The 24,947-nt window shown below is 38.5% G+C and overlaps 1 protein-coding gene across 12 annotated transcripts in view; it reads left to right on the forward strand.

The window, feature by feature from the left end:
• The first annotated feature begins 211 nt into the window (after nt 1-211).
• Nucleotides 212-24,947, forward strand: part of ALMS1 (ALMS1 centrosome and basal body associated protein) — a 223,530-nt gene continuing 198,794 nt past the window's right edge. For 4 of the 12 annotated variants that reach the window (XM_045054402.1, XM_045054404.1, XM_045054407.1 and 1 more), the window contains exons 1-2: nt 217-644; nt 18,968-19,093. In XM_045054402.1, the coding sequence (XP_044910337.1) occupies nt 336-644; nt 18,968-19,093 (435 nt within the window). In that variant the 5' untranslated portion in view covers nt 217-335. Of the gene's footprint in view, nt 645-18,967; nt 19,094-24,947 lie in introns of all 12 variants that reach the window. The other 8 variants (XM_045054403.1, XM_045054406.1, XM_045054410.1 and 5 more) reach the window with 6 other exon arrangements.

Here is a 24,947-nt window from a genome sequence, read left to right on the forward strand (position 1 = left end):
AACCGAGGACGAAATTCTCCCCTCCCTCGAGAAGACCCCAGTCCGAGTTTATTGTGAGCTTTCAGTACTGTGAGCAATGTCCCAGCGTGTGACGAGGGCTACGCCACTCCCTCGCCAGCTCCAGCCACACCTCGGGCCTCCCCGCGGGGCGTCCTTAGCAACCCGCGCTCTCACTCCCTGCCCCGCCCCGTCCGCGCGTCGCGGCGCCGGGTGCGAGGCCGCGGCGGGCTTTGCGCCTGCGCGCGGCCGCAACCGCCAGTCAGCTCTCTTCCCCTACCCTTCCTCCCCTTTCCCCTCTCCCCCTCCTCCTCTGCCTCCTAGAGCGAGACGCCAACATGGAGCCTGAGGACCTGCCGTGGCCCGGCGAGCTCGAGGAGGAGGAGGAGGAACAGGCGGAGGAGTCTGCGAACCAGGAAGAGGACGAGGTGGTCGAGGTGGTGGAGGTGGTGGAGGAGGTGGAGGAAGGGGAGGGGCGGGAGCTGGACTCGGACTTTAATTACGAGAGCCAGCCACGGGAGAGCACGGACGACGAGGACGACGAGGAGGCCAAGGCCTGGCTGCAGGCGCACCCCAGCGGGAGTTTGCTTTCGTCGTCGCGCCCGAGCCACCGCTTCTTGGAGGACGAGCGGACCGGCCCGGAGAAGGTGAGCCAGGCGGGGGAGAGATGTGGGCTGCCGTCGGGCAGGGTGACGGGTAGTCCCTGAGCGCTCCGCCTGCTTTCTACCCTGCTGCCTCCTGCTCGCTGCGGGTCACGGTGCCCGACAAATAATAAGCGCGCTTTTAGAGCCTTGTAGGGGCCATCTCGCGTCCTGGGCCCACACTCTTGTTCAGGTTCTGGTTGGCTACGCCAAGTTTCCCATTCTTGCTGGCAAAGACCTCTCTTGTTTACTCCCCTCGTTGGGTCCCGGGCTTTTTGAATTACACCAGACGTTCTGAGAGCCAGTATTCCCAGTGGGTGTGGTGAAGCAACGCTTTGGGAGGGAGGTGGGGCTCCTGGTGCCCTGCGGGAGGGGAAAACGGCGGTGTTGGAGTGGAGAGTAAGGTTGCCCAGGGACTGTTTTGTTGCGGAGACAATTAGATTAGTGTGCCTGAAGGGCAGGGCTCTTCTTGAGGGAGTAGTGTGGATTATGGACACTACATGATTAGTCTCCAGAGGCTCCTCGCCTATTGTACTTCACTGGACCCTCGTTTGTAGCAATAAAGGGGCCCCCGGTCGGTAGCAGGAGGTTTATGCGGCAGTTCCAAACAGTCTGGAAAGCTAGAAAGCACAAGGTATTACACAATGGAGAAAGAGCTGATTTTATGGTTGGCTTCTGAAGACCGGTTTGAAAATAACTACATTTAATTCATTAGCTTCTCAGGGAGAAAAAGGAAGTTTGCTCTACAATTCAGATATCAAATCATCAGACATTTATTAAGTTTCTGTTGTGTGCAGGGTATGTGTGGGGACCAAAAGAAGCCCAGGGGTTTATTGTCTAGGACTGCTCCATAGACAAGATGTATGTAAACTATGCAGAGTGACAAAATGCAGCGAAGTACAACAGTTGAAAAGAGAAAAGACTTACATAGACTTGTGCTGTTCTGTACAGTCATTACTAGCCACATGCGGCTCTTTACATCTTATTTAGTTAATTAAACTAAAAATTCAATGCCTCTGTTATACTAAGTGCTCAATAGCCACACTTGACTAGTGGCCACTATTGGAAAGTGCAGATACGGAATAGTTCCTTAATCACAGAAAGTTCTTTTGGACATTGATGCCTATAGACTGTTGATCATTAAAGAATTATTGTTTTGCCTGGTAAATATTCCAGTGGGCACTTACTCATTGAGCACTCATTAGGGCATTCACCTGTTGTGCTGGTTGGAACCTTGGTGAACCCAAACATTTTTTTTTTTTTAATCTCTGCCTCACTAGTGTTCACATAAGAGGGAGGCAGACAATTCATTTGGCCACATGAATAAAAGTAAAACTGATATGTACTAACATGCTTTGAAAGCATACGGAAATGGAATCTGATCTTGTTAGTGAAGCTGGGGAAAGCTTCCCTGAGGAAGTTCTGATAGAGCTAAGATCTGAAGACAAATTAAAGTTAACTAGCAAAGAGAAAGCCTCTCAGTTGAGGGAAAGGCACATGGAAAGGTAATGTGGGAGAAAGCATGGCATTTCCAGGAAACTAAAGGCCAATATAGATAAAAGATTTATCTCTGGAGCTTTGGAAAGTCATTGAAAATGGGGTATATAGTAAAATTTGTGTTTCAGAAACATCACTTTGTAGCAGAGTGGAGAACAGCTTTGACAGCAGGATGGGGAAGGGGAAGTGGCAATATGTCAGGGATGCTAATTAGTAAGCCATTGCAGTATTGCCAGGCAAAAGATGACCATATTTTGCAACAAGGAGGTGTTGGTGGATATAGAAAAAAAACAGACTGATTGGAGAAATATTTAAGAGGTAAAATCATTGTACTTATCCATTAATTTTACATTATTATTACACTAATAATGGATTAGGTGTGGAACATGGAGGCAAGAAGGTGTTTGGTGTTAGATTATTGGATGAATGATTGTGTCAAATATTGAGATATGGCCAGGTTAGAGGTGGGAGGGAGGGGTTGATGGGATTGGCTGAGATGAGTGTTAAGATTGTTTTTGGAGATCAAAGGAGAAGTCTGGGTTGGAGATTTCAAGCTGTAAATTATCTGCAGATAGACCATAATTAAAGCTACACTTGTGGATGAGGTCTCCTAACTTTTATTTTGTTCTATGATTTCTTGTTTGAATCAAACTATTAGTATTTAAATTTATATCTCCAAGTCTAGAGGAGGAGTGTATTAAACCACTTTAACTCTTATTATAGACAATATGAAAAATTATTATCCCGTCTAATAGTGATCTATATATAATAGACAACCCTACTTCTTAGAGCCTAGTGTTTCTCCCCCACCCCCTCCAAAGAAGTGGGTTTTTGTTTTTGTTTTTGTTTTAAGAGAAATCAGGTATTTTACTGCTTACCTTGGAGAATATATGAAGGTATAGAAGGTATTCAGTATTAAATGTAGTTTTAAGGGGCGCCTGGGTGGCTCAGTTGGTTAAGCATCTGACTTTGGCTCAGGTCATGATCTCATGGTTTGTGAGTTTGAGCCCTGCATCGGACTTTGTGCTGACAGCTCAGAGCCTGGAGCCTGCTTTGGATTCTGTTTCCCCTCTCTCTCTGCCCCTCCCCTGCTCATGTTCTGACTCTCTGTCTCTCAAAAATGAATAAACATTAAAAAATTAAAGTAAAGGTGGTTTTAAGATGATATAAAGAGTATTATGATTTTTTCCCTTAGTTTGCTGACATTAAATTTTACTGGCATAAGTTGGAAGATGTTTAAAGGGGAAAGAGACTTTAGTGTTTCTTACTAGAAATTTATGAACTATAAAGTTTTTTGAAGATAAGTTGTGTAGTATTTAATGCAGTGTATTAAAAGGATGAGACCAAATGATAGGAAACATTTAGTTCTGTCTAGTGTCAAGTTAAATGACAAAATTGTAAGAGTTTGATTCACTTATTTCTCTCTTATTAGATCATAAGGATGTACTAATGGTAATGTATAAGGTAGCAATTAAGTTTGTAGTTGTGAGACTGAGCTAAGGCATGAGACTTTGTAAGTTCGGAGTGAAATGTGCCCAGCCTTACAACCAAGTCTTTTTAAGGAGTTTAGGAAGTGAGTGGTTCAGAGCTTTTACCGTGTTGGTCTTAACACTGGTTCTGCAGGCCGTTGAACATGGATCATTTCAAACACCTCTCCTTGTAATTCCTAAACTTAAATTTCTGAGCTGTGCTAGGGAAGATAATTCGGTTATATGGATTGGTATCACCAGAAATTCTTGGTCTCCATCTCTTTTAACTGGGTCATGAACAGTGTTTGGAAATCTTTGTGTTTCCTCCCTCTGCTTCTTGCACATCTTCACTCTTAGCCTCTAGCCCTCTCCTGATGTTCAACATCAGGCATGAACCCCTTTTTCACTTTCCTGACCCCTGTCTCCAAATTTGTCTACAGTGTATAATTTATCTTTTTTGACCTATTGACATATTTTATTCTTTTAAATTTTTTACAATATTTGTTTATTTTTGAGAGAGAGAGAACACGCATGTGCGTGCATGAGTGGGGGAGGTGGGGAGAGACAGAGATACAGACAGACAGACAGAATCCGAAGTAGGCTCCAGGCTCTGAGCTGTCAGCAGTGAGCCCGACACAGAACTTGAACTCACAAACCCGGAGTTTGAACTCACAAACTGGGAGATCATGAGCTGAGCCAATGTCGGAGGCTTAACCAGACTGAGCCACTCAGGTACCCCAATATATATTTTATTCTTAATATTAATCCTTGTTTTCTTAGCATAAAAACTGTGTCATAGTGTGTTTTCTCTTAAGGAACTGCTGCATTTTATTGGGATATTTTATAAATGATAATGGTTTTGCTTTTTTTTTAAGTTTGTTTATTTTTGAGAGAGCGTGAATAGGGGATGGGCAGAGAGCGAGAGCGAGAGCGAGAGCGAGAGCGAGAGAGAGAGAGAGAGAGAGAGAGAGAGAGTGTATCTCAAGCAGGCTCCGCACTGCCAGCGCAGAGCCCAGTGTGGGGCTCAAACTCATGAAACGGTGAGATCATGACCTGAGCTGAAACCAGGAGTCCAATGCTTAACCAACTGAGCCAGATTAAAATTTCATTGTATGGGTATACTATATTTGTTTTTCATTCATTGGTTGATAAACATTTGGTTTTTTTCCTACCTTTTGGCTGTTATGAAGAATGTTGCTATAAACATTTATGTACAAGTTTTTATGTGGACGTGTTTTCATTTCTATTGGGTATATATTTAGGAGTGGAATTGCTGGACATGTGGTAACTCCATATTTGTCCTTTGAGGAACTGTCCGATTGTTTCCCCAAATGGCTGCTGCACTCTTTTACATTCCTACAAGCAATGTACGAAAATTCCAATCTCTTTACATCTTTGTCAACATTTGTTATTATTTGACTTTGATTATAACCATCGTGGTGGATGTGATGTGGTATCTCATTGTGGTTTTGACTTGGATTTCCCTGATGGCTTATGATATTGAGCATCTTTTCTTGTGCTTATTAGCCATTTGTATATCTTCTTTGGTGACATGCCCATTCAGATCCTTTGCTTATTTTTATTTTGGTCATTTGTCTATGTACTTTTGAGATGTAAGAATTATTTATTTATTCTTCATATTTTCCACAGTGTGAATTTAATATTCTTTTTTAAAAAAAATTTTTTTTTCAACGTTTATTTATTTTTGGGACAGAGAGAGACAGAGCATGAACGGGGGAGGGGCAGAGAGAGAGGGAGACACAGAATCCGAAACAGGCTCCAGGCTCTGGGCCATCAGCCCAGAGCCTGACGCGGGGCTCGAACTCACGGACCACGAGATCGTGACCTGGCTGAAGTCGGACGCTTAACCGACTGCGCCACGCAGGCGCCCCAGTATTCTTTTATAAGGTGTCTGCTTTGCAATATTTTTTCCCAGTCTGTGGGTTTTTTCACATTCTTGATAGTGTTCTTTGAAGCACAATAGATTTTATTTTATTGTGTTGTGTTATGTTATGTTATGTTATGTTATGTTATGTTATGTTATGTTATGTTATGTTATGTTATGTTATTTTTTTAAAGTAGGCTCCATGCCCAGCATGGAGCCCAATGCAGGGGTTGAATTTACAACCCTGAGATGAAGACCTGAGCTGAGACCAAGAGTCAGATGTTTAACCACCTGAGCCACCCACATGCCCCAAAAAGTTTTTATTTTTGATGAAGTCTTATTTGTCTTTTTTTCTTTTGTTGCTCATGCTTTTGGTGTCCTATCTTAGAACCTGTTGCCGAATGTGAATTCATAAAGATTTACCTGTATGTTTCCTCTAAGAGTTTTATAATTTTTGCTCTTACATTAAGGTCTTTGATCAAGGTCTCAGCAGTGGGGTTAAAATGTTTATTAAACCATGTTATAAACAGACATAACCGTCTTCTAGGCTTTGTGTTTCCATTTATAGAGTACAGGCAGAGTATATAATTCTTAAGGGCCCCAGGATTTTCAGAATGATAAATGATCATTGGCTTCAATTTAAAGTCACCAGCTGCATTAGCCCCTAACAAGAGAGTAGCCTGTCCTTTGAAGCTTTGAAGCCAGGTGTTGACTTCTTTCTAGCTATGGAAACCCTAGACGGCATCTTCTTCCTACATAAGGCTGTTTTGTCTACGTTGAAAATCTGTTTAGTATAGTTGCCTTCATTAATTTTCTTAGCTGGGTCTTCTGGATAACTTGCTGCACCTTCTATATCAGCGCTTGCTGCTTCATGTTACACTTTTGTTATGGAGATCGCTTTTTTCCTTAAATCTCATGAACCAACCTCTGCTATCTGCTAGTCTCATAGTTTTCTGCAGTATCCTCACTTCTCTCAGCCTTCATACAATTGAGCAGGGTTGAGCCTTGCTCTGGATTAGGCTTTGGCTTAAGGGAATGCTAGATTGTATGCTAAGAGTGTGTTTAGTTTTGTAAGAAACTGCCAGAGTGTCTTCCAGAGTGATTGTACCATTTTGCATTCCCATCATCATTGAGTAATGAATAAGAGTTCCTGTTGCTCTGTATTCTGAGCAGCATTTGGTATTGTCAGTATTTTGGGTTTTGGCCCTTCTAGTAGGTGTGTAGTGGTGATCTCACTGTTTTAATTTGCATTTCCCTAATAATATATGATGTTGAGCACCTTGTCATGTTCTTGTTTTCCAGATATACATCTTTTTTGATGAAGCGTCTGTTCAGATCTATTACCCATTTTCTTTTTTTTTAAATGTATTTATTTAGTTTTGAGAGAGAGAGAGAGAGAGATAGCACACGTGGGGGAGGGGCAGAGAGAGAGGGAGACAGGATCCAAAGCAGGATCTGCACTGACAGCAGAGATCCCAATGTGGGGCTTGAACTCATGAACACAAGATCATGACCTGAGCCGAGGTCAGATGCTTAACCAGCTGAGCCACTCAGGCGCCCCTATTACCCATTTTCTAATTGGGTTGTTTGTTTTTGTATCTTTGAATTTTAATAAGAGTTGTGTATTTTGGTTAATAGTCCATATCGTCTTTTACAAATATTTTGTCCTTGTCTGTTGCTTGTCTTTTCATTCTTTTGACATTGTCTTTCACAGAACAGAAGTTTTTAATTTTAATTAGCCCATTTTATTAATTATTTCTTTCAAGGATTGTGCTTTTGGTGCTATACCTAAAAACTCATCATCATACTCAAGGTCATCTAGGTTTTCTCTTATATTATCTTTTAGGTGTTTTATAGTTTTTATAGTTTTGCATTTTGTATTTATATCTGTGATCTGTTTTGAGTTAAATTTTGTGAAACATGTAAAATTAGTGTTTAGATTCATTTTTTTCATTAGATTCATTTTTTTGGATGTAGATGTCTAGTAGTTCCACTACCATTTGTTGAAAAGAACATCTTTGCTCCCTTATATTACCTTTGTTCCTCTGTCCAAGATGAGTTGACTGTATTTATGTGGGTCTGTTTCTGGGCTTTGTTCTGTTACAGTGATCTGTTTGTATGTTCTTTTGCCAATACTACACTTTTTTGATTGCTGTAGCTTTATAGTGAGTCGTGAAGTCAGATAGTATCAGCCCTCCCACTTTGTCTTCTTTAATTTTGTATTGGCTGTTCTGGTCTTTTGCCTTTTCTTATAAACTTTAAGAAAAATCTGTCAATACCCACAACATAATTTGCCTGGAATTTTGATTATGATTGGAATCGTGTTGAATCTATACATCATATTACGAGGAGCTGACATGTTGACAGTATTGAGTCTGATAAACCATGAACATGGAATATCTGTCCATTTAATTAGCTCCTCTTTGATTTCTTTTACCAGAGGCTTATAGTTTCTTTCATATAGATTCTGTACATATTTGGTTAGATTTATACCTAAGTATTTTAATTTTGGAGTGTGCTACTGTAAATGGTATTGTTTTTTAAATTTCTAATTCCATTTGTTCTGCTCTCTTTTTAATGTTCAAGAATGATTCACAGAATCTCTATCCATCTACTTTTTTGAAAATGGGGTATTGAAGTCTAATTATTGTTGAATTGTCTATTTCTTCCTTCATTTCTTTCAGTTTTTCTTTCATTTTTTACTGGGGGCTCTGGTGTTAGGTGCATATAGATTTTAATTATGCATTCTTGGCGGATTGACTTTTTTTTTAATTTTTAATTTTAACATTTATTTATTATTGAGAGACAGAGAGACACAGAGCGTGAGCAGGGGAGGGGTAGAGAGAGGGGAAGACACAGAATCTGAAGTAGGCTCCAAGCTCTGGGCTGTCAGCACAGAGCCCATTATGGGGCTCATACTCACAAACCGTGAGATCATGACCTGAGCTGAAGTCAGTTGCCTAACCAACTGAGCCACCCAGGCACCCCTGACTGTTTTATTATTGTGAAACATTCCTGTTTGTATTGAGTAATTTTTTTTTGTTGTTTTCATATTGTTTTTAAAAAATATTTTTAAATTTTAATTCCAGTATAGTTAATATACAGTATTACATTCATTTCAGGTGTACAATAAAGTGATTGAACAATTCTATACATTACTCAGTGCTCATCATGATTAGTAAGTATATTCTTAATCCCCTTTACCTATTTCACCCATCCCCCCCCCCCCCCCCCCCCCCCCACCTCCCGTCTGGTAACCATCAGTTTGTTCTCTATAGACAAGAGTCTTTTTTGGTTTGTCTCTTTTTTCTTTGTTTTGTTTCTTAAATTCCCCATATGAATGAAATCATATGGTATTTGTCTTTCCCTGATTGACTTCTTTCACTTAGCATTATACCCTCCAGATCCATCCATGTTATTGCAAACGGCAAGATTGCATCTTCTTTTATGGCTGAGTAATATTCTGTTGTGTGTGTGTGTGTGTGTGTGTGTGTGTGTGTGTGTGTGTGTATCTATACATCTTCTTTATCCATTTGTCTATCAATGAACACTTGGGCTGCTTCCATAATTTGTCTATTATAAATAATGCTGCAGTAAACATAGGGGCGCATTTATCTTCTCAAATTAATGTTTTCATATTTTGAGGGTAAATGCTCAGTAGTGAAATTACTGGATCATGTAGTAGTTCTATTTTTAATTTTTTTAAGAACCTTCATACTGTTTTCCATGGAGGCTGCATCAGTTTGCATTTCCACCAGCAGTGCCTGAGGGCTCCTTTTTCTCCACATTTTCACCAACATTTGTTTCTTGCGTTTTTGATTTTAGTCATTCTTAGAGATGTGAGGTGATACCTCATTGTGATTTTGATGTGCATTTCCTTCATGTTGAGCATCTTTTCCTGTGTCTCTTCACCATCTGATATCTTCTTTGGAGAAATGTCTGTTCGTGTCTTTTGCCCATTTTTTAATTGGATTATTTGCTTTTTTGGTGTTGTGTAAGTTTTTTATATTTTTTGGGTACTAACCCTGTATTGGATGTGTCATTTGCAAATACCTTCTCCCATTCAGTAGGTTGTCTTTAATTTTGTTGATTATTTACTTTGCTGTGCAGAAGCTTTTTATTTTGATGTAATCCCAAAGAGTTTAGTTTTGCTTTTGTTTCTCTTGACTCAGGAGACATATCTAGAAGAATGTTGTGTGGCCAGTGTCAGAGAAATTACTGACTGTGAGCCCTTCTAGGATTTTTATGGTTTTGGGTCTCACATTTAGGTCCTTAATCCATCTTTTTTTTTTTTTTTTCATTATAAGTTTATTTTGGTATGTGGTATAAGAAAGTGGTCCAGTTTCATTCTTTTGCATGTAGCTGTTCACTTTTTCCAACACCATTTGTTGAAGGAAGGTACTATCTTCTATTACATATTCTTGCCTCCTTTGTCAAAGATTAATGGTCATATAATCAATTTATGTTATGTTAATATTATATTATTTCTGGGCTCTATTTTGTTCCATTTATATATATATTTGTGTGTGTGTGCCAGTACTATACTGTTTAAAAATAATTTTTTTTAATGTTTATTTATTTTTGAAGGAGACAGAGACAGAGCGTGAGTGGGGCAGGGGAGACACAGAATCTGAAGCAGGCTCCAGGCTCTGAGCTGTCAGCACCCAGCCCGATGCGGGGCTGTAATTCACGAACTGTGAAATCATGACCTGAGCTGAAATTGGACACCTAACCAACTGAGTCACTCAGGCGCCCCTGTATTGTTTTGATTATTGTAGCTTTGTAGTATATCTTGAGATCTGGGATTGTGATACCTCCAGTTTTGTTTTTGTTTTCTTCCTTTTTTTTTTTTTATTTGAGAGAGTGCACGCACTCATGAGGGAGGGGCAAAAGGGGAGAGAGAGAGAGGGAGAGAATTTTTTTTTTTTAATATTTATTGTCAAATTGGTTTACATACAACACCTGGTGCTCATCTCAACAAGTGCCCTCCTCAATGCCCATCACCCACTTTCCCCTTGTCCCCACCCCCCATCAACCCTCAGTTCTCTGCATTTAAGAGTCTCTTATGGTTTGCCTCCCTCCCTCTCTGTTTGTAACTTTTTTTTTTTTTTTTTTTTTTTTTTTTTTTTGCCCTTCCCTTCCCCTATGGTCTTCTGTTGAGAGAGAGAATCTTAAGCAGGCTTCATGTTCAGCCTGGACCCCAATGTGGGGCTCAATCTCATAACTATGAGATCATGACCTGAGCTGAAATCAAGAGTCAGACGCTTAACTGACTGAGCCACCCAAGGACTCCTTTACTTTTCAAGATTGCTTTGGCTATTTGGGGTCTTTTGTGGTTCCATACAAGGATTAAGTGTTCCTGGCATTTTGATAGGGATTGTATTGAATCTGCAGATTGCTTTGGGTAGTATGGAAATTTTAACAATATTGGTTCTTCCATTCCATGAGCATGGAATACCTTTCCATTTGTGTTGTCCTCAATTCTTTCATCAGTGTTTTATAGTTTTCAGAGTACAAGTCTTTCACCTCCTTGGTTAAATTTGTTCTTAGGTATTTCATTATGTTTTAATATGTTTTGTCTTGATATTACTATAGCCACTCTATCTATTTTATGATTGTTTGCATAGTAAATCTTTTTTATCTATTCTTTAACTTATAATCTGTTTGTCTTTTTGAGCCTAAAGTGTGTCTCCTATAGATAGCATACAGTTGAATCTTCTTTTTCATGCAATCTAACACAACATATGCCTTTGATTGGATTGTTTGGTTCATTCACGTGTAGTGTTAATAATATGCTTGGATTTATTTCTGCTATTTAGCCTTTTATTTTCTGTATATCTTGTGTCTGTTTTTTTCCTTTAGTCTTTATATTGCCACATAGAAACTTTATGCCCATACAGGTCCATTCCCTACCCCTGCTTTAATGCTGTTACTATTAGGCATATGTCTACATGTGTTATACTCAGCAATATGTTGTTGTAGTTAAAACTTTATAAAATCTTAGGTTTTTTGAAGAATCTGGCAGAAGGTAGAATAACAAAGATATATTTGTAGTGATTGTTATATTAATCTACTTATCCCTTTTTTGTACTCTTCATTTCTTCCCTTTTTTTTGAGTTACTATCTGGTGTCATTTTCTTTTTTCATTAAAAAAAATTTTTTTTTTAATGTTTATTTTTGAGAGAGAGAGAGAGAACGAGAGAGAACGTGCCAGGAGGGGCAAAGATAGAGGGAGACGCAGAATCCAAGCAGGCTCCAGGCTCTGAGCTGTCAGCCCAGAGCCTGATGCAGGCCGAACCCATGAACTGTGAGATCATGACCTGAGCTGAAGTTGGAAGCTCAACGGACTGAGCCACCCAGGCGTCCCGTGGGGTCATTTTCCTATTCCATTGCACTCTGTTCCTGTTGATCTCCTTTGTGCTGTCATTATCAAATACATTTCTATGTTATAGGCCCAACAATACAGTTAGATATATATTGTTTGATATAGTTGCTTTTTAAATCAGTGAAAGGAAGAAAGGAGAAGTATGCCATTATACTGTCTTTTGCAATTACCTGCAATATTGCTTTGATTAGCCCTTTTTGTTGTTTTCTATAAGTTTGAATTACTCACTGGTGTCACTTGCTTTCATCCTGAAGAACATCCCTTAGTATTTTCTGTAAAATAGGTTTGTTATCAAGAAATTTTCTCTTTTGTTTATCTGGGGCTTGAATTATTTTTAATTGTGACAAAATAAATATAAAATTTACCATTTTAACCATTTTTAAGTGTGCAGTTTGATAATGTTAAATATATTAACATTGTTGTACAACCAATTTTCAGAACTCTTTTCATCTTGCAAAACTGAAGCTTTGTGCCCATTAAACACAACTTCCCATTCCTCTCACCCCAGCCTCTGGTAACCACCATGTTTATGTTTCTATGAATTTGACTACTTTAGTTACCTCATTTAAGCGGAATCTTAACAGTATATGTCATTTTGTGACTGGCTTACTTAGCGTGATGTCTTCAAGGTTCACTCATACTATAGAATATGTAGAATTCCTTTGTAGGAATATCCTTCCCTTTTAATATTTAATTCCCTTAATAATATTCCATTGTATGCACTTACCATATTTTGCTAATCCATTTATTTATCAATGGACACTTGGGACTGCTGCCAGTTCTTTGGGGTATATACCCAGAAGTGGAATTGATGGATCATATGGTAATTTTATTTTTAATGTTTTGAGGAACTATCGCACTGTTTTCCACAGTGGCTTTACCTCTTGCAGCACCATCAACAGTGCATGAGGGTTTCAGTGTTTCTACATTCTTACCAGCACTTATTTTCTGTTTCTTTTTTTTTTTTTTTGATGGTAGCCACCTTAAAGGGTATGAGGTGGTATCTTGTTGTAGTTTTGATTTCCATTTCCCTGATGTTTAGTGATGTTGAGCATTTTTTCATGTGGTTATTGGCCATTTGTATGTTTTCTTTGGTAAAGTGTCTATTCAGATCCTTTGCCTATTTTTTAATTGGGTTATTTGTCTTTTTATTATTGAGTTGTAATAGTTTTCATTATATATTCTAACTATGACTCTTTTATCAGATATATGACTTGCAAATATTTTTTTCTCCCATTCTGTGGTTTGTCTTTTTACTCTGTTGATAGTCTTTTGATGCGCAAGTTTTTTTTATTGTCATGAAGTCCAGTTAGTCTCTTTTTCCTTTTGTTACCTATACCAGGAAATCATTGCCAAATTCAGTATCATGAAGCTTTTGTTCCATGTTTTCTTATAAGAGTTCTCTTGTTTTAGGTCTTACGTTTAAGTCTTTGATCCATTTTAGTTAATTTTTGTATGTCATTTTGGGTAAAGTAGTTTACACTGTTTAAGATTTTCACCTTTTTGGTTAATTCCTAAATATTTTATTCTTTTTATTTTATTTTTTTGAATCACCGTTGAACCTTTTTTTTAATGTTTATTATTTTTGAGAGAGACTGTGTGAGCAGGGGAGGGGCAGAGAGAGAGAGAGGGAGACACAGAATCCGAAGCAGGCTCTGGGCTCTGAGCTGTCAACACAGGGCCTGATGTGGGGCTGGAACTCACAAACTGTGAAATCATGACCTGAGCTGAAGTCGGATGTTCAACTGACTCAACCACCCAGGTGCCCCCTAAGTTGTTTATTCTTTTTAATGCATTGTAAGTGGAATTGTTTTTGTAATTTCTTTTCACATTGTTTACTGTGTATAGAAATGCAATGGATTTTTGTGTGTTGACTTTGTATTCTGATACTTTGATGAATTAGCTTATTCTAACTGCGTGTGTGTAATCTTTAAAGTTTTCTCTATATAAGACTATATCATCTACAAATGAGATATTTTACTTTGTCCTTTCCAGTTTGGTTGCCTTTTATTTCCTTTTCTTGCTTAATGCTCTGGTTTGAACTTCCAGAACTATTTTGAATAGAAGTGGTGAAAGTCTTCATTCCTGATCTTACAGGAAATACTTTCAGTCTTTCACTATTGAATATGATGTTTGCTGTGGGTTTTTCATATCTGGTTCTTACTATGTTGAGGTAGTTTTCTTCTTTTTCTAGTTTGTTGAGTGTTTTTATTATGAAAGGGTGGTGGGGGCGCCTGGGTGGCGCAGTCGGTTAAGCGTCCGACTTCAGCTAGGTCATGATCTCGCGGTCCGTGAGTTCGAGCCCCGCATCAGGCTCTGGGCTGATGGCTCGGAGCCTGGAGCCTGTTTCCGATTCTGTGTCTCCCTCTCTCTCTGCCCCTACCCCGTTCATGCTCTGTCTCTCTCTGTCCCAAAAATGAATAAAAAACGTTGAAGAAAAAAAAAAAAAAAGGGTGGTGAATATTGTCAAATGCTTTTTCTGCAGCAGTTGAAATAATCATTTTGTTTTATCCTTAATTCTGTTAATGTGAGCTATTATGTTGATTGGTTTTTATATGTTGAACCACCCTTGTGTTCTTGGGTTAAATCCCACTGGAATATGGTATACAATCCATTTAATGTGCTATGAATTCTGTGCTAGTAAATTGTTATGGATTTTTGCTTCTGTGTTTATCAAGGATATTGATGTTAGTTTTCTTGTAGTGTCTTTGGCTGGCTGCTTCGTATCAAGGTAATACTAGCCTCATAGAATGAGTTAGGAAGTGTTCCTTCCTCTTCAATTTTTTGGGAATGTTCTAGGAAGATTGATGTTCATTCTTTTTTTTTTTATTAAAAAAAATTTTTTTTAATGTTTTATTCATTTTTAAGACAGAGAGACAGAGCTTGAGCAGGGGAGGGGCGGAGGGAAAGGGAGACCCAGAATCCGAAGCAGGCTCCAGGCTCCAAGCTGTCAGCACAGAGCCCGATGCGAGGCTCGAACCCACAAACCGCGAGATCATGACCTGAGCCGAAGTCGGACGCTCAACCGACTGAGCCACCCAGGTGCCCTTGTTCATTCTTTTCTAATTGTTTGGTAGAATTCTGTAGTGAAGCCATCTGGTCCTTGGCTTTTCCCTGTTGGGAGGTTTTTGATTACCAATTTAGTCTTCTTGCTAGTTACAGGTTTGTTCAGATTTTCTAATCTTTCATGATTCAGTGTTGGTAGAATGTGTGTTTCCAGGAATTCATGCATTTCTTCTTTGCTGTCCAATTTGTTGGTATAGAATTGTTCATACTGTTCTCTTATAAGCCTTATTTCTGTGCCATTGCTTGTAATTTTTCCTCTTTAATTTTCTGATTTTATTATCTTGAGTCTTTTTTCTTTTTTCTTAGTCAATCTAGTTAAGGGTTTGCCAATTTTGTTGGTCTTTAAAAAAACTCAGCTATTAGTTTCACTGATTTTTTTTTTCCAGTATTTTGTTTATCTGTGCTCCATTGTTTATTATTTCTTTCCTTATGCTTGCTTTAGGTTTAGTTCATTGTTCCTTGAGGTGTAAGTTAGGCTATCAATTTGATATCATGATTTTTTTTTTAATATACACATACTACCCTTTTAGCATTGCTTTCGCTGTATCACATAAGTTTTGGTATTTTGTGTCTTCATATTCAGTTGTGTCAAAGTATTTTTTATTTTCCCTTGTGACTTCTTGTTTGGCCCATTAATTTTTTGAATATGTGTTTAAATTATACATATTTTGGAAATTTACAGGTTTTTTTCTGTGCTATTGATTGCTAGTTTCATTCTATTGTGATTGGGAAAAATACGGTATATTTCAGTCTCCTTGAATTTGTTAAGACTTGTTTTGTGGCCTAACATGTTCTGCCCTAAAGAATGTTCCATGTGTACTTGAGAAAAATGTATATTCTGCTGTTTTTAGGTGGAGTGTTCAGTATATGTGTGTTAGGTCCCATTGGTCTACAGTGTTACTCAGTTCCTCTGTTTCCTTACTGTTCTGTATGGTTGTTTTATCTGTCCATTATTGAAAGTGAGGTATTGAAATCTCTTAATATTACTGTGTTGCTGTGTATTTCTCCCTTCAAGTCTTTAAAAATTTGCCCAATTGATTTAGCTCTTTAAAAATTTGCCCAATTGATTTAGTATTTGAGTGCATAAATAGTTGTAATTCTTATATCTTCTTGGTGATTTGATTTGACCCTTTTATGATTATATAGTGTCCTTTGGCTTGTAATAGGTTTTTTAAAGAATACTTATTTATTTTGAAAGAGAAGGAGAAAACATGAGCAGGGGAAAGGCAGAGAAAGAGGGAGAGAAAAATCCCAGATAGGCTCCATGCTGTCTGCAGAGCCAGACACGGGGCTTGAACCTATGAACCATGAAATCATAACCCAAGCCAAAATCAAGAGTCAGATGCTTAACCAACTAAACCACCCAGGTGCCCCTTGTCTTGTAACAATTTTTGATTTAAAATCTATTTTGTCTGAACTTGGTATACCACTTCTGTGCTTTTTTGGTTACCATTTGCATGGACTATCTTTTTCCATCCTTTCATTTTTCAACCTATATGTGTCCTTAGATCTAAATTGTTATTTCATAGACAGCATAAAGACTACTACCTTTTAATATTAAAAACTTAGGGAGGGACTCTTTCAAACTTTAATTTATACCAAAATCATTTAATCTCAGATGAAGAGTTGCTGATGACACTTGCTTAGTTTTGAAGCATTCATCTTTTAAATCCTTCAAGCATTTAGGTTATATTCAGAGGTAATGGGGGGAAGGTTAATCAAACATATGGGAATATATTAAGAATGAGTTTTCTTGATGAAGTCTAAACAAGTAGGTGATAAGAATAGGAAAATCTGGGGAAGGGATTTTTAATAAGAACTTTTCTTTTAGCATTTAATTTTGACTTTTAGGTTTTCTTTAAACTGATAAAAGTGAGGGGGTAGTGTTTTTTTTCTCACACATTGGATTAGTTCTCAAAGTGCTGGTTTCTTAATATTGTATCATTGGTTTTCTACAAATATCCTAACGAAGTGAACTCTCTTTATCAGCTGTTGTGAATCAGCTCTTTTCAAAGGTGATAGATACACCATGGTCCACAACCAGCATTATTGAGCTACAGTGAATAGCCATTTTGAACATTCATTTTGGCATTCTTCTTTCCTAGAAGGCTCAAAGAAGACTAACTGTGCCAAAACATTGGCTATATTGTTACATACTTAGGGATTTCAGATTGCCAGATTGCATTTGCAAAACAATTTTCTTTGCCTTTTATTCTTTGTCCCTTAAACATTGCCATTGAAGCAAGATGGGTATGTACCATGGTTCTTTACCTTTAGAGAAAAACCTCTTGGAATAGTTGATATCTTAGAAATCTCTGTAGTTCTTGAATAGATTTTCAATATGCTGGCCTTTTTGTGACCAAAAGCACATTCTTGTAAGTCCTCTGTAAAAATGTTTTGTTAATATAGTAACAGTGTTTTAATTCTGGAAAAAAATATGATAACTTGAGGTTTCCTTCAGAGGCTCTTTCACATTTGTGGTTAATATTTTGTTAGAATTCATCTTTTCTTGACTCATAACTGCCTGTTTTACTTTTATAACTTCTTCCCCTTTTATGGACATTGTATCTTTATTTTTTTGAGGATCTGACTTATTCATTTTAAAGTTTTTGAAAATATAGTTTATAATTGCATTTTTAGCAGGAGTGTTTTTTTGTTTTGTCTTTGGGTACACCCTTCTCTATCTGGTGTTCTTGTGGTTGTCTCTACCTTGGCCCTTGTGTCTGCTTTTTTAAAAGAGAGGTCTTTTTTTTTTTTCAGTGTTCATTTCTTTTTTTTTTTTTTTTAATTTTTTTTTTAACGTTTATTTATTTTTGAGACAGAGAGAGACAGAGCATGAACAGGGGAGGGGCAGAGAGAGAGGGAGACACAGAATCTGAAACAGGCTCCAGGCTCTGAGCGGTCAGCACAGAGCCTGACGTGGGGCTCGAACTCCCGGACCATGAGATCATGACCTGAGCCGAAGTCGGATGCTTAACCGACCAAGCCACCCAGGCGCCCCATAATGTTCATTTCTTTTTGAGAGAGGGAGTATGCGATAGTGGAGGAGGGGCAGAAAGAGAGAGGTGGGGGATCCAAAGCCAGCTCTGCGCTGACACAGGGTTCTAAGGAACTGCGAGATCATGACCTGAGCCGAAGTCAGACACTTAACTGACTGAGCCACCCAGGCGCCCCAGAAGAAGAAGTCTTATATTGAAGCTTTGGGTTTTTATTGTCCAGGGATACTGGAGAAATCTCAGGAACCAGTCCCTGAGCCAGTTGGTGACTTTGACCTAAGTCATTTTTGTTTGATTGCCTTGGATCTGTTCCGTTTGCATTGCTTCAGCCTTGGGCTACAGTCACAGCTTTTATTGTCTTTCACAGGTGAGAGAGCCCTGCTCTAACCCCTGTCTCACAAAATGAGCCTTAAGTTTGTTCCCACCGTCCATACTATGAGTTGATTTTAGTCCCCATTTGTAGGGTTAATTTCTTAGGTGTCTTAAATAGTAAGATTTTAAAACCAATAACTTGCTTGTTTCTGCTTGCTTTTACTTCTAGGACTATAGGAGGTTAAGGAACTGCTGTGGTTTATTGGAAAGTATGTTGAGTTCTAACTGGATAACCTTAAGACTTTTTGTAATTTTTTTTTTTTTACTTAAAATTTTTTTTCATTTATTTATTTTTGAGAGACAGAGACAGGGAGTGGGTGGGGGCAAAAAGAGAGAGGGAGGCACAGAATCCAAAGCAGGCTCCAGGCTCTGAGCTGTCAGCATAGAGCCAGATGCGGGGCCTGAACCCACCAACCGCGAGATCATGACCTTAGCTGAAGTCAGACGCTTAACCAACTGAACTTCCCAGGTGCCCTGTTTTTTTATTTTTAAGTGAAAGTAGTAATTTGGACAGTGGTTGTGAAGTTGAAATGTTATATATATGAAAGTACTTTATAAACTTAGAAATATAGCTAAAGTTTAGATTTTATTATTGTTTAACAATAGTGATTGTTTATCACCATCGTTCATCACTATTTAAATCTGCTTTTGATTTTCAGGTTGTTCCATTGACCTGTCATGTATGGCAACAGTCACTATATCAAGACAATAGTGGTATACAGATTTCTGATGCTAATGTAGTCTCTGTGAAAAAAACAGCTCAGTGGGATTCTGGAGATGATCAGGTATGTCTTATGTAACTGGGAAATTATTTTTCTTTTCATAAGCTGCATGAGAAATTCTGATTCAGCTTTGAAGAATGGTAAGGGGTGAATTACTTTTTTTTAAACATTTTTTTTTTTCAACGTTTATTTATTTTTGGGACAGAGAGAGACAGAGCATGAACGGGGGAGGGGCAGAGAGAGAGGGAGACACAGAATCGGAAACAGGCTCCAGGCTCTGAGCCATCAGCCCAGAGCCCAATGTGGGGCTCGAACCCACGGACTGCGAGATCGTGACCTGGCTGAAGTCGGACGCTTAACCGACTGCGCCACCCAGGCGCCCCAGGGGTGAATTACTTTAATATTCCATTTTTCTAATAGATCTTTGATAATCTTAGTTGTGTAGAATAGCATTTCACTTTTTTTTTTGTCTCAGGACTCCTTTATATTCTTCAAAAGTATTTTAAGTATCTTTTATTTATATGGACTATCTATATTGATATTTAGCTTACTAGAAATTAAAACATTTAAAAATATTTTTAAAATAACAAACCCATTATATATTAATATAAATAATGTATTTTAAAATGAAAAATAACTATTTTCCAGGACAAAGAATTAGTTGGGAGAGTGGCATTGTTTTATATTTTTGCATATCTATTTATTGTATGTATTGTATGTATATGTAAAATAACAAATTGGCTTTTATGACGGCTGAGAATTCTCAAGATTCACAACCTGGAGACCCAGGAATGCTGATAGTATAGTTGTAGTCTGAATCCAGAAGCCTGAGAACCAGGAGAATTAATGGTGTAAGTTCCAGTTTGAGTCTTGAAGGGCTAAGGACCAGGCCAGCTGATGGTGTAAGTTCTCTGAATCTGAGTTTAAAGGTAGGAGAATACCAATGTACTAGCTCAAAGACCCATCAGGCTGAGAGAGTGAATTCTCTCTTGTTTAGCCTTTTGTTCTGTTCGGGGCTTTAAATGGATTGGATGAGGCTTGGCCACATTGGGAAGGGCAATCTGCTTTACTTAGTCTGTGGATCAAATGTTAATCTCATCTAGACACACAGACATACAGAATAATGTTTAACCAAATATCTGGGCACCTGGTGGCTCAGCCAAGTTGACACGTAAAATTAACTATCACAACTGGATTCTGTTATCTGCTTCTGCATTTAGTCTGTTGGGATACGTTGAAGTATATGAAGAAAATCTGGCCTTACATAGATACATAGAAAAGGGAGGCCCACATAGATGCCTGAAAGAGCATCTATGACTTCCAGGTATCCTTGGACCACACTTTGAGAACCACTGATCTAGAGCATAGTTATAAATTTAGAAGAAATAGAAAAATTGTGAGCAGATAGGGAAAAAGTTCATACATGTTTGTTGGAGGAAAAATGCACCCTTACTCAAAATGGTTAAATATTTAAGGTTGATTATCTAATAAGTTGGGTATCAGATTTCTTCTGGTACCTTCAATTTCCCCTAAATTGCAGTGATTATTTATTTGATGCAAAATATGGAAGAAGGAGATTTGCTATCATCAATGGCAAGGGGTTAAAAGAAACCTTAACAGAAAATGCATAGCACTTGGGGCCATTAAATGGAAGGGGGATTGCAGTGGATTAACTTGTGTGCCCCCAAATGTGTTGAAGTCCTAATCCCCAGTACCTTAGAATGTGTCCGTATTTGGAAACAGGGTGATTGCAGATATAACTTAGATGAGATCATACTGGAGTAGGGTGGACCCTTAATCCAATATGACTGTTACAAGAGACAAGAACAGTATGCGAAGAGAGAGACACCCAGGTAGAAGTTGGCCCTGTGAAGACAGAGGCAGAAGTTGGAGATAGACTTGCACAAGCCAAGGAATGCCTGGGGTTACCAGAGGGTAGAAGAGGTAAAGAAAGATGCTCCCCTAGAGGCTTTGGATGGAGCATGACCCTGCCAACCCTTGGTTTCAGACTGCCAGCCTCTAGAACTGTGAGAGAATAATGTTGTTTTGAGCCGTCCAGTTTGTGTAACTTTGTTATGGCAGCCGTAGGAAATGAATATAGGGATATACCCCCAAATAGTTTAATATTCTCTGAGGACATGTTTATGGTAGAGCATGGTTTAAAAATAGATATCCTACTTTTTGTTCCTGTCTTATGAAATCTATGCCATGAAAAAAATACATACACAACGGATAGGTCCTGTAGCTCTTCATTTCTGCCTTTATGCCTGGATTCCTTAGCATAGCTGGAGCATTATGCCACTTTCTAATTTCCTCCCCTCTTTTCTCCTTTTTATTCTGCTCATTCATCTTTATTGCTCTTGTCTAAGTTAGTTTTCATTATTCATTAAAAACTATAGCTCTTGCTACACTGTTCTCAGTTTCTTTCACTTCAGCTTACATTACTCATGTAGTGCCTAAAACTCTTGGATCTTTGATCTAACCTGCAGAGATCTTTTCCTACATTCCTCCTCCTAAACCTCTCTTACCCCCATTAGGTTATTCATCTCATGTCACAGTCTAGACCATGTCACCTCCAGCAACTTGAATACAAATGTCTCATCCTCTCTTCTCCTCCAACTGCTGTTTGATTTAATACTCTGCTCCCTGTTAAATGAAATTTTTAAGAGTTTTCTCTCCATTTCCTGCTATGTTAACCTCATTGATGTATAATTTAATCTAGTAAACTTCACTCTTAGGTATACAGTTTGATGAGGTTTCACAAATATATACAGTCATATAACCACTATCACATTTGAGATATACAAGACAGCCATCACCTCAAAAAAGTTCCCTTGTGCCACATTGTAATCAGTTATCTCCCCCATCCTTAGTCCTTGGCAACCACTGATCTGATTTCTGTCCCTATAGTTTTGCCTTTTCAGAATTACAGTGTATAGACTTTTGAATCTGGCTTCTTTCACTTAGCACATGCTTTTAAGATTTATCCATATTGTTGTATGAATCAGTAGTTCTTTTTAATTTTATATTGCTGAGGAGTATTCCATACAGGTATAGGTTTTTGGGTAGACAAATGGTTTCATTTCTCTTGGGTAGATACTTAGGATTGGGATTGCTGGCTGGTAAAGTAATTGTATGTTTAATGTTATAAGAAAGTGCTAAACTATTTTCCAAAGTGGTTGTGCCATTTTGCTTTCCCCCACAGTGTGTGAGAGTTCTAGTTGATTTGTGTCCTTGCCAGCTCTTGGTATTATCAGTATGTGTGTACGTATATATGTATGTATGTATATATTTTAATTTAAATTCAAGTTAGTTAACATATGGTGTAGTATTGGTTTCAGGAGTAGAAATTAGTGATTCATCACTTATGTACGACACCCAGTGCTCATCCCAACAAGTGCCCTCCTTGATATCCATCATCACCCATGTAGCACATCACCACCCCCCAGACCCTGCCACCTTCCCTCCAGCAACCCTCAGTTTGTTGTCTGTATTTAATAGTCTCTTATGGCTTGCCTTCCTCTCTTTTTTTTTTTTTAATGTTTATTTAAAAAAAAATTTTTTTTTTAACGTTTATTTATTTTTGAGACAGAGGGAGACAGAGCATGAATGGGGGAGGGTCAGAGAGAGAGGGAGACACAGAATCTGAAACAGGCTCCAGGCTCTGAGCAGTCAGCACAGAGCCTGACATGGGGCTCGAACTCACGGACTGTGAGATCATGACCTGAGCCGAAGTTGGACGCTTAACCGACTGAGCCACCCAGGCGCCCCTAATGTTTATTTATTTTTGAGAGAGAGAGAGAGACCGAGCATGAGCAGGGGAGGGGCAGAGAGAGAGGAGACACAGAATCTGAAGCAGGCTGCAGGCTCTGAGCTGTCAGCACAGAGCCTGATGCGGGGCTCGAACTCACAAACTGTGAGATCATGACCTGAGCCGAAGTCTGATGCTTAACCAACTGAGCCACCCAGGCGCCCCAGCCTTCCTCTCTGTTTTTATCTTATTTTATTTTTCCTTCCCTTCCCTCATGTTCATCTGTTTTGTTAAATTCTACATATGACTGAAGTTATATTAGTCTTTCTGTGACGTATTTCACTCAACATAATACACTGTAGTTCCATCCACATTGTTGCAAATGGCAAGATTTCATTCTTTTTCATCACCAAGTAGTATTCCATTGTGTGTGTGTGTGTGTGTGTGTGTGTGTGTGTGTGTGTGTGTGTGTGTGTCTGTGTGTGTCTGTGTGTGTCTGTGTGTGTATATGTATGTGTATACCAGACACTCAATATCTTCTTTATCCATGCATCAGATGATGGACGTTTGGGCTTTTCCCATAATTTGGCTATTGTTGATAGCACTGCCATAAACATTGGGGTGCATATGCCCCTTTGAATTAGTGTTTTTATATCCTTTGGATAAATACCTAGTAGTGCAGTTTCTGGGTTATAGAGCAGTTCTATTTTTAATTTTTTGAGGAACTTCCATACTCTTTTCCAGAGTGGCTGCACCAGTTTTTTTGTTTCAAATTTTTTGGCCATTCTAGATGCATTATGGTATCTCATTGTGGTTTTAATATGCATTTTCCTGATGACTAATGATATTGTGCATCTTTCTGTGTGTTATTTGCCACCCATGTTTCTTCTTTAACATAGCGTCTTTTAAGATCACTTCCCTTTTTTTAATGGCTGATTTGTTCCACTTGTTGAATTTGGGAATTCTTTATAAATTCTAGATGCAAGACCTTTATCAAACATGTTTTGCAAGTATTTTCTCCCACTTTATGATTTTTTCTCCAAATTCTATATATCTTTTAAGTGCAGAAGCTTCAATTTTGATGAAGTTGGTGTATTGATTTTGTTTTTTTATGGTTTATACTTCTTGTGTTCTGAGAAATACTGGCCTAATCCTATGTCACAAAGATTTTTTCCTGTCTATTTTTCCAGTACAAGATTTCGCAGCCTTGGCCCTTTTGACATTTTGGGCCAGATGGTTCCTTATTGTGCGGGGCTGTCCTGAATGTTGTAAGGTGTTTAGCAGCATCCTTGACCTTTCTCCATTAGACATCAATAATATTTCTCCATGTTATAAACATGAAAAATGTCTCCAAAAATTGCCAAGTGTCCCGTGGTAGAGGGGAGAGGGTGGTGTCAAAATTTTACTGAGTTGAGAACCACGGTTTCTGAAGTTTTATAGTTCTAGCCTTTATATTTACATCTGTGATCCATTTTGAGTTGGTTTTTGTATGTGATGTGAAGGATCCAGCTTCATTTTTTTTACATATGAAAATCTAATTGTCATTCCACCACTGTTTGCTGTAAATATGGTCTTTTTCTCTAGTGCTTACTTGGCATCTTAATCAAAAACGGATTTGGGGCGCCTGGGTGGCTCAGTCGGTTGGGTGTCCGACTTTGGCTCAGGTCATGATCTCACGGTCCCTGAGTTCGAGCCCTGTGTCGGGCTCTGTGCTGACAGCTCAGAACCTGGAGCCTGCTTCAGATTCTGTGTCTCCCTCTCTCTCTGCCCCTCCCCTGCTCAAGCTCTGTCTCTGTCTCTCTTAAAAATAAAAATAAACCAAAAAAAAAAAAAATTAAAACAGATTGACTGTATATGTTGGTCTATTTCTGGACTCTCTATTCCATTGATTTATGTGTCTGTTATTTCAATCCCACATTCTTAATTATTGTACTGTCTTGAAATCAGGTGGTGTGAGTTCTCCCCCTTTGTTCCTCTTTTGAAAAATGGTTTTGTTTATGCTAGGTTTTTTAAATTTCTATATAAATTTTAAAATCAGGTTGGTCATTAAAAAAACCTCAAATTTTGATTAAGATTGCTTTGAGTCTGTACATCAATTTGTAGAGAATTGACATCTTAATAATATTTGAGTTCTCTAATCCACAAACACAGCAGTTCTTTTAGTTT

Source organism: Felis catus, chromosome A3 (genome assembly GCF_018350175.1).
Source record: "Felis catus isolate Fca126 chromosome A3, F.catus_Fca126_mat1.0, whole genome shotgun sequence".
In the NCBI taxonomy this organism is placed as follows: domain Eukaryota; kingdom Metazoa; phylum Chordata; class Mammalia; order Carnivora; family Felidae; genus Felis; species Felis catus.